At 40.4% G+C, this 10436-nt stretch overlaps 2 protein-coding genes across 3 annotated transcripts; both read right to left on the bottom strand.

Moving 5' to 3' along the window:
* Window positions 1-229: 229 nt before the first annotated feature.
* Window positions 230-5407, bottom strand: tmem165 (transmembrane protein 165). Its single transcript, XM_058073369.1, has 6 exons — window positions 5044-5407; window positions 3843-4068; window positions 2433-2608; window positions 2178-2363; window positions 1997-2102; window positions 230-962 (listed from the first exon to the last, which is right to left on the bottom strand). Exons 1-6 carry the CDS (start codon window positions 5188-5190, stop codon window positions 886-888), a joined length of 918 nt encoding a protein of 305 aa, XP_057929352.1. The 5' UTR covers window positions 5191-5407; the 3' UTR covers window positions 230-885.
* Window positions 5408-6311: 904 nt separating this feature from the next.
* On the bottom strand, window positions 6312-8998 carry srd5a3 (steroid 5 alpha-reductase 3). Of its 2 annotated transcripts, none has more exons than XM_058073367.1 (5): window positions 8748-8998; window positions 8527-8681; window positions 7896-8081; window positions 7697-7822; window positions 6312-6806 (listed from the first exon to the last, which is right to left on the bottom strand). In XM_058073367.1, the coding sequence occupies exons 1-5, from the start codon at window positions 8969-8971 to the stop codon at window positions 6547-6549; spliced, it is 951 nt and encodes a 316-aa protein (XP_057929350.1). In that variant the 5' UTR covers window positions 8972-8998; the 3' UTR covers window positions 6312-6546. The 2 variants fall into 2 exon arrangements, with proteins under 2 accessions (XP_057929350.1, XP_057929351.1); XM_058073368.1 differs by lacking the exon at window positions 6312-6806 and adding an exon at window positions 6842-7048.
* Window positions 8999-10436: the final 1438 nt, after the last annotated feature.

Genomic DNA, 10436 nt, shown 5'->3' with positions numbered 1-10436 from the left:
GAGGTTGAAGGTTTTATTTATTGTCAAACCTTTAATTACATTTGGTAAACAAGCCACCTTGAATGCAGCGTTGTCACTACCGCCACCTGCTGTTGTGGTGGTTAAAATGTTTCTAAATGTTCCTTATTAACCTTTCAGTAAATGATGTGAGGGCATTTAAAATAATTTAAAAGTAATTAACTTTGAATATATTTCGGAATCAAACCTGTTTTTAAACACATGTAAATGATTAGGTAGACAAAGAAAACTTTTTATTGAGCATTTCTTCACTTAAAAAGGCATTCAATCTGGTCAATCATTATTTATTGCAAACAGAGTTGTGAAGGTTTCCCAGCTGAGCCCATACAGTAAAACATTTTGAAAAAATACATGTTCCTCACAACCTCCCTCACGCTCCAATCTATGAACCTCTGTCAGCTTTAAAACAATGGGAAATGACACTAAATAAATAGATCATTTTAAATTAAAATTGGAGTGATGCGAGCTCTATGTACAATATCAATGTTCTGTGTCCAATATCGCAAAGAATAACAGAAATAAAGGAAACAGGTTCAATTTACATCTATGTAAAAGATCACCAAAGAAGCCACTGTTGAGTAACACGTTTAAAATGAAGAGGAAAAAGGCTGTGAGGGAAGGACTGGGCCTCTAACGTGGGTCAAAGCGCTTAGTACCCCAAAAAATAACATGTGCCTCTATGTCGTACATCTCCATCACACATTTCCCATGATGCTTTGAGCTCCAAGAGGGAGTGGAAAGGAAGGACGGCACTTTCTGCTCCGTCTCCACACCGTTGTCCACAGCAGTTGACAATCTCTCTACAGCAACTAACGTACACTTGAACACGTATGTACACGCTAAAGAGTCTTTTCAGGATGCCGTGTCTCACAGTCCAGCATCTGGTTTGATGAAGAGGGCGGAGAAGGCAAAGGCCAGGAACACGATCCCCCCGATGATTGTGACTATGTCAGAAAAACACAATACGATAGACTATTATTTTTTTCCATGTGTGTGTTTTTGTGGTTAGAGAGCATAAAAAACATTTACATGTGTTTACTTATTGACTGTTAGCAGTGATACATAAATGTTAACTGATTACAGGTAAATGGTAATGAAATTTTATTTCTGTATAAAATGAATGCATTGCTGGTTTAATAATTAATGTTATTTACAGGGCTGTCAAAAATAACACACCAATGGAAGTAACTATTTTACCATTTAACTATAATCCTAATTAATCTACTACATCCATGCATTGATTTATATTACTATGATCCATCCACATTGAGCTGTGTTCAACAAGTTCTGGAAGACAAACCTATTTAAAACAACCGCAATTTTTTTTTTTTCTGTCTGAACGACTCCGAGGCAAGCTGTCAGCGAGGTGTCTAGTTAGTTAGTTACCATCAATGCGCCGAGGAAAGAAGTTTGGGTGGTGTTTTAAATCATCAAACTACGGCAAGATACTGTAAGTATTAGGTATTTTCAGCACTATAATAAAAAAATAACTAATAAAAAAAATCGATGATGCGCCTTTTAATGTGGTGCGCTTTATGTGTGTTCCAAAATCTATATAATTGTTGTTCTACTCAGCTTGAGAGAGTTGAGTGATTCCCTGCTGACACAGAGACATAACCGTAAGCCGACAGCGACATGCAATCAATTGCATTAACATTTGTTCATTTTTGGCTAAACTATTTTTTAAAATATATTTAAAAAAGGGCAACTGAGTTTAATGTGAGCTATTTTAACATTAAATATATTAATATATTAATTACATATCTTTAAATTACATCATTTTATTTAATTTCTTGTTAACATACTGCAAACTCTTTACATTTTTATTAATTTGTCATGACTTTTTTTGTCATGTCAATTATTGTAATGATAGCTTTCCATTAGCATTTGTCTTGGCCGCTATATTAATAGAGTCCCTCCGAGAGTCTTTCTTGAGCATCTTACTGGACCCCTGTTTGTTTTATTGTGGTGGTCTCACCTGTCCTGACCGAAATCTTCTGTGCAATCATCCTCCCACCAATAACAGCCAGGCCTGTACACAAGCAGTGACCCAGGGTGCCTCCCACAGCCACTCCAAACGGATCCTGGTTTGGATTTGTAAAAAAATAAAATGAACACAAAAAATTCTGAAACATTGTATCATGTCATATGTCACAAACCTCTCGGGCAGCCAGGATGATGGTGGTCAACTGTGAGCGATCACCCCACTCTGCGAGGAAGGTCAGAGTGAGCGCCTGAATGAAGATAGGTGAAATGACGCTGTGCCACTTGGACGATGGAGGCGATGTGGCGCCGGCCCCTGCCTCCACATCCGGAGCCCCATTGACCAGCTTGGAGCGCTGCAGCTGGGAGGACAACACGATTTAAGACTGCAGGGGGACACATCCCTCATCTTTGTGTGGTTTGTCTCTTACCTCTTCGTCCTTCTTCTTGATCTCGGCCTGCACCTCCTCCAGCTCCTCCTGGCCCTCGTCGGGACTCATCCGAAGCCCCTCCCTCAGCATGCGTACGCCAAATATGGCAAAAAGGGCGGTGGACACGTAGTATGTGTAGATCCTGGGGATGATGGTGGTGGCGTAGCCAAACAGAACTGGAGTAGACAAGGGGAAGCGAAGACTTTTCAAAGGTTTTCACTCCATTCAGCTCAGCGAGCATCAGAGGATTGGTTCTTGGTGCTCTGCTTCTTCAAAATGTTCTAAATTATGAGCGTGAAGCATGGAAAGCATGATACTAATGGAATTATGATCATGGTCTTATGATGGCCACAGTTTGACCGTGGTTCATACTATTTCTATTTTCATGACTTTCCATGGGGTCTTAGAGGCAGGGTTGGGTATTGTTTGAATTTGAATGATTCCGGTTCCAATTCTGGATCCTAATGATTCTGGATTCAGATGCTTTCAAGAGGCAGGCTCATAAAAGTTAGCAGAGAGAGCTAACTAGAGTTCTTTTTGGATGAAACGTCTGAAGGTCTCCATGAATTGTTTAATGATGTGAACTTTTCGTCAACTTTACTGTGAATTCCTTACTTTGTAGTTTGTACTTTGTAGCGACGCTACAATATAGTTTAGTTTGTGGGTCTGAAAACCAGGAATGCTGCTGAATGCTTCATCTTTAAAAGTGCCTACCGTTGGAATTAGGGAGCTGTTGATGTAGTTGGAGGCTAATATGTACAGCTGTTACCAACACCGCTTTAATGTCAATGTGGGCAATGCAGTCCCATGGTGTTTGTAGGAGTTTCATTCAGCCAACGCTGGGCTGAGGTTTAAATGCGTGTCGTGTTGTGTGTGTGCTCTCCCCACGCACGCACGCACACACACACACACACACAGAGAAGGAATTGGAGCAGCCGTGTCTGCTTATGAGAGGTCTTTAGCGTGCACAACACAAACTTTAATGATGAGAGAAATGTTTTGTATATCGTACTAAATTGTTTCAGTGTGATATGTTTGCGTGTGGAGGCGCCGGGGGGCAGGGGTGTGCGTCACACTGCGGAGGAGCAGTCGCCAAATCAGTCGATGCTAGAAAAAAATTAAATTAAGACAGAAATGTTTTGCACATGGTTTAATATTTATTCCTTTTAAAGTTGATAATGCTGTTTATATGTGTGTTTAAGAAAGGTGAATCCTACAGTGTTCAGTTTTTACATTTCAATAAATATTTGTTTAAACTTGAGACCTGTAATATTTGTTATTTTACTTTTTTCATATAAATTGAGGGAGCAAGAGCAGTATCGGCCACAAATATTGGCCCAAGCAAAATCGGCCATCGGCCGGAAAAAAAACATATCGGTCGATCCCAAATTTTTCTTATAAACCACTCACCAGACAAGCAGGTCATGAGCCCAAGGGCCAGCATGGCACCCGTCAGCACCGTGAGGCGATTGTACCGCATGGCCATGATGGCAGCAATGAAGAAAGTCTTATCTCCCAACTCTGACACAATGATGACGGAGATGGAGGCCACAAAGGCATGAATAAATCCCAGGTTTGCTTTGCTGGAGTCATCTTCTTTCACCACCGGGACCACAAGGTTAGAACTGGATGCCTTCTGCAAGTACACAAGACGATATTATCTTTGTTCGTGTTGTATTGGATGACATTTAAGGGTGTACCTAAAGTTATGGCCAGTGAGTGTGTTGTACGTGTTCAATAAGTGTACAAGAATGACCAAGCTAGCCTGCAAGTTCAGTTCTAAACTTTTTTTTGCAGATTTCTGACCAGAGCACTGTGATATTTCCAACATATTTGACATCTGTTGTTGTTGAAGTGGGTTCTACAAGATAGCAAGGCAATCCTGTAGTACAATGGATCTCCGATTTGCATCTTTGCAGTAGGTCCTTGAAAACAGCTGACCGCTCCTGACAGAGGATCTTTGACTTATTTTTGTGCAGTAGGTTACAGACCTCCTGACACACAGAGGATCTTTTACTCATGTTTTTTGCAGTAAAAGCAGCAGTGTGTTCCTGACACATAGATTATCTTTGACTATTAAGATTCTTAACAACATCAATACACTCCTAATATATAGTCAAGGAAAAAATACTATACCACCCTTGTTTATTCAGTTTGCCTAGTACTACAAGTACATTTGTTTGGACAAATATAATAATACAAATGGATCATAAGAGAAAGTTCTTAACTCAATAGCATATGGCATTGCACTGACAAAAGAATGAACTCTTGCGAGCAGTTTGGTAGTCAGTGATACTTATCAAAACAAATGTACCTTTAGTTGTACCAGGCATTGAAATGAACAAGAAAATGTAGATACAAAGGTGGTCAAATAATTATTTTCCAAGACTGCAGTGGCGGGAGCTCTCCATGTTAGCTTTGTTATGAACATGAATGAATGAATGAATGAAAAAGTAACTTTACATGCTTGGTCAAAAAGCCGAATGTGGTGACGCGTCTTAGTTAGCGTGTAGCGGCTAGCTTGAATGCTAAAACCGGAAGCGTGGATAGAAAACAGATTCCCCCGGATAATGAAGCAATTAAAGTGTGATGGCAAGACAGTCGGACATACCAGAATCGTGGCCTGTTCTTGCACGGGCTTTTGCTCCTCCGGAATAGCAGCGACTCCGACCGACAACAACACCAAGGAGGCGGCGAGCGGAAGAAAGAAGCTCGTTGCGGTTCTACCAGCAAGCCGTCCGCCGACCGTCAGAGGCATGATTATGATTAGCTTCTTAGCCGCCTAATGGAGAACTTTTCCATCCAGCGATTCACTTCGGCCCACCGGCAGCACCAATGAAAGCTCGATTCATGTTCACGGGCCGCCTATGATTTAAGAGATACCACACACACAAAAATACAACACGCCACGGACAGAAGGGGAAACAGAGCGAACTCCAGAGGAAGCGTCGCATTGGGTACTGACGGCCGCACTGATTGGGCAGAATTACTTTGATGTGTCAGTTACAACCTCACCGATTGGACGGGACTACTGCCAATCACAAATATAATTCCAAACGTGTGGCTGATGAAGACCATCAAAGTTTTCCGGTTGTTAGAAAGTTCTGGAATGCATTCAAATGGACACTTCATTAGGCACACACGCACGTTAACAGTATGTATACTCATATATTTATCATACACTGTCAATATTGATTTACTATAGCAAACCCCTTAAATTGCACTAATTGGACAAACCTAACCGTATACATATACATTTATTACCATTTAATATTAAGCCATCAGTATTTTCTTTGTTGATTTCTCTTTTTGCTCGTTGCACATATTTTATAAAAAAATGCACGTGTGTGTGAGTAATAATCACTTAATCACGTCACCACACCCTTCATTCACCAGTAAGAAAGTCCTGTGTTGACAGGCGAGCGACCAAGCAGCAGGTGTGGATACACTGGGAGCTGTAGCTGCAGACCTGCACATAAACGGCTCAGGGCATATGGCCTGCCTCAGAGAAGAACACTCGTTGGTACTCAACAGTCATCAGTGCCTATGCTCTATGACCAAGTCTGATGACTCCAACAAAAAGTCAAAAATACAAAGCTCTTCACTCATAGTAACATCTGTCCCCCACTCTGAGAAACTGATCATACTTGTCAGCTCAGGCTACCAAACCTGGGAAGTTTGGTCGTTTGGAACTTTAATATTTTATCTTGGCCAGCTTCTCTTCAAGTTCTCCCATCAAACGTTGGCAATTGAGAACTTTTTAAAATGAACACAATTGCACAGCAAATAACAGATTATGCTGTGTTTGACATGACTCGGTGTTGTTCGTGAGTAGCAACTTCTGGTGAGTATATGTAATAGCAACTGACAACATTGCAATACAATAGGCATATCTATTTATTATCAAAAAAACATGTTAGGTTAATTGGCAACTCCAAATTGTCCATCGGCATGAATGTGAGTGTGAATGGTTGTTTGCCTATATGTGCCCTGTGATTGGCTGGCGACCAGTCCAGTGCGTACCCTGCCTCTTGCTTGAAGACAGCTGGGATAGGCTCCAGCATGTCTGCGACCCTCATGAGGATGAGCAGTACAGAAAATGGATGGATGGAGTTTACATCACAAAAGGTATAAAAGCTTTTCTCTGCCTAGGATAGGACTTGTATTTGCTGACGTAGAGATCATGACAAAGCAGGGCGGCCAGCGCCTGGTTGAAGAGCACATATAGGACCACAAGCCACCAGGTGAGAGACTGCCCTCCCAAAACTAAACACAGGGAGCCGTAGATGAGCAACTCTGCTAAGTAATGAGGGCATGAAACCAGCTCAAAGCAGCCCCCCTGTGGCAGCCTGTGAGCCAACGTCTCCACCTTTCCTGCAGGACAAAAGACAAGAAAGACACATGAACTATTACTCAGCAATATGCTTACCCGTTGTTAGCAATACCCGACTTTCAAGCATACAATTGGGGAAGAGTGGTGTTATTTTTTTAAAAAGCCACATTAAACATAAATAAAGGATGTGGTGGTGTTGGCCTTTCACATATTTTAGGCCTCCAGCAACTTGATTCCATGGTAGTGGTGTCCGTTGTCTGCAGATTGCTGACACTCCACTCATCTATAAAACACCAGTGGCAATGGAACCAGTGACAACATGCAGCAAAATAGTCAATAATATAATTGGAGACATGTTTGACATGAATAATCTACACAGTCTACACGTGCAATGTTGACCGTTGATTCATGACAGAATAGCAGTGTATAGTTACTATAATAAATCAGTGTTAATTTATGCATTACATGTTCAGCATTATTCTGTCAGCAGCCCTTCCTCGCTCAATTGGGGGATGCAGTGTTGCTTTTAGCAGTCATAATCTTTTGGGAACTTCTCATAACGCTCCAAATAATTAAATACTCATATTTTGTAAAATACACTGGCTGGGATTGCTGCACTTATCAGAGGAAGTAGAGATATTTAATGTCAAACGCCCCCTTTGATGTGAATGTGCACTTCGCACCAAGCTGAAACCTGGACTAGACAAAGTAAGTTGTGGGACCAATTAAGTCTGATTCTGATTCCATGCTTATAATGGTGAAAGTGATTTCTATTTCCATTGGGATGAATACAAATTGGGAACAGACAAGCATCTTGGAATCTTAGAGCTTTTTTATTTTTACATGAGAGAGGCAACCTCTCAGGATGATCAGTTATTGGACCTCGTCAGGTTGTTCTGGTGTATATAATGTGGAGACAGAAGCCACTTACCTGACTTTCCAGTGCGGAGTCCAGCGAGAAGGACCATGGATTGATGCTGCAGTGCAGAAGCCAGAATAAAAAGCACAATTCCTGCACAGTGAAACCACTCCAACTGGGATAAGAGAGTTCCATTCCCTTAAAAACAACAAGCTATTCATGAACATCTTGCAGCGTAACAAGCATGCTATTAATTAGAGAGGCTCCTAACCTTTAAATAGGCGGTCTGAGCAGAGCACAGTCACCCCCAGCAGGACGTAGTAGCCCAGTCCGAAGATGTACTGCACCACATGGATGACGCCATCAGAGAAGATGCTGACATAGAGACACTCCAGAAGCCTCCTGAGAGAATGCAACCACAGTAGCAGCTGTACCAGGACTGTGCTAAGATGAGGAGCTATGCAAAATGCCAAGAGACAAGAGCACAATATTTTTGTCCAAAGACAAATACAATAAGATCCTACACATAAACAACAAATTACGAGCTAATTTGATAACATTTGGAAGAAATCTCAGGGTCTGAATGCACTTGCATTGATTTGAACTGAAAGTGAATTACATCTGCATACACATTTGTATTTTTTAATTTCTATTTAGATAGAATAAATTCAACTTAAATACTTTTTGGGTAGAATTTTGAATATTTACTATGTTTACATTTCACTCGCTCACCACTGCAAAATTGTTGGAATTCTACGTACAGCTTATCAGCACAATACTACCCTCAGTACATTACACTTAAAACAATTGTATTATGAATACGTCACATCTGTTTAATGTGGAATATGGCGGTGGTGTACCTGGCATTAAAGTTGTGTGGGCGTAAAAAAAATGCCATTTACCTTCATTTCCTATGTCCCTTGATCCAGATAGAAGATTTGTTAAGCTCGTGAGCCATTGTGGACATAACTGTTGCCGTAAAATGATGTTCATGCTGAATGCCAACAGAAGACCACCATTCCAAACAACGGAAGTGGCGTAAAAGTGCCAGAACCACCTAGGAAAAATGATTTGACCAACCCCATTAGCGTACATTTTAAGATATTGTTTTGTGGATGTTTACCTCTTTGGGACGTCAAACACAGACATCCAGTCGTCGCGTTTGAGATTCTGCTTTGTCTTTCCATATCGAACCAGATCCTGGAACAACACGTAAAGACGACATGTTTCGTATTTTGCGGGCAAACGTTTTAAGATTACGTGAGCTCCGAGTGCCACAAAGAACGATAAAGACAAAACTAACCACACAATATCAATGAGGCGGAAACCAACATAACTCCAACTCATTTTCAACTGTGGTGTTATGTGCAACACTGAATAGCTTCGGTCGAAAATACATGAAAATAAATGGTTCCGGGTGTAAATTCAGCTGGGAAAATGGCATACAATGTTTCCCGGTGGAAGTAAACGAAGTAAATGTTACAGGTGTGTGCAAGGTATATTTATTTCATTGTTGATCATACATATTAAAATACACATTTCACATTTTCATTTGTAAGGTAAATACAATTATTCCACTTGTTCACTTTTATTACATACGTACAATTAGCAAATTCTGTTGGCTCTCATTCAAATCATTTGTGCCCCCAAACCATTCTGTGTCCAACAACTTACGGATTGTAGCAATATAACATTATAATATAAATATACAAATATACTTAAAGGTCACAAAAGCACGATATTTGTGAAAATAAACACAGAATAGACCTGAAATGTGATTATGAAATACTGAAATATTGATCTCAGGACACAGCTAATAATCTTGAGTCATGAGACATATTTCTTTATTTCAGTGGTGATAATATTCATCTGTTTTTTAATTTCTTAGAGTTTACAAAAGTGTACTGCAGGGGACAGTAGTGGAACCTTAGTAGTGGTTCAATATGGAGTGGTTCAAACAATATAAGTAAGTCACAAAAAAAAAGTGTATGTCAAATTTAATGTAAAAGCCGTCACACTTCATCATGTCACCATGCTTCCATTCTGCTGAGTTTGCCTGCTCACTGTCACAAAAATGTGTCAACTCGTAAAAACACTGCATGTGTGTGTTTAAAAAAAGTCAGCAAAGCCTTTGAGATTATGGATTCCAGGATGCCTCTTAGCACCAGCATCCTGGCTGTCAGTCACAGGAAGCGTGGACTGCTTCCTGTTTCCTGCTTCCCGGTATGTCTTTGACTGTGCCAAGAGCTGGAGTCGAGACCCTCACTCATTGGATGCTGGAAGTGGGCGTCACTGCAAATGTTGGTATTGATCCGATAATAGGTATGCACTGGGCCAGTATTGCAGATACTGATACTGATAGTTTTTACAAAAAAATCACAAGATTATTAAATTAATTTGTGATTTTACCTTTAATTTATTGATCATGATTATTATCACAATAAAACAAAAGACAAACACTTTAAGCAAACAAAAATAATAAAAAATCTAATTGTACGCTACATAAATATATCAATATAAGACCATGTAAATGATTCCCTTTAGGGATCAACTGTCGATGTATTGGTCTTAACTCAAAAACATATAATCATCATACAAAATAACACGTGAAATCACAGCACACATTGCAAACAAGCTTCTTACATCAGCAATGTGCCATTGGATTCTGCACTTGTGGACTGCCACCCCCCCCCCCCCCCCCCCCCCCCGAGATTGACTTCACTTTAATTAAAGCTAGTTTATCAGGTTTTATGATTTCCTCTGAGCTAAATTCCAATTCATGAATCAGAAGAGTCCAGTCCAGTGTTGGTCC

The sequence above is a fragment of the Doryrhamphus excisus genome, chromosome 5 (assembly GCF_030265055.1).
Source record: "Doryrhamphus excisus isolate RoL2022-K1 chromosome 5, RoL_Dexc_1.0, whole genome shotgun sequence".
Classification (NCBI taxonomy): Eukaryota; Metazoa; Chordata; class Actinopteri; order Syngnathiformes; family Syngnathidae; genus Doryrhamphus; species Doryrhamphus excisus.
This window is presented reverse-complemented; position numbering and strand designations above follow the sequence as displayed.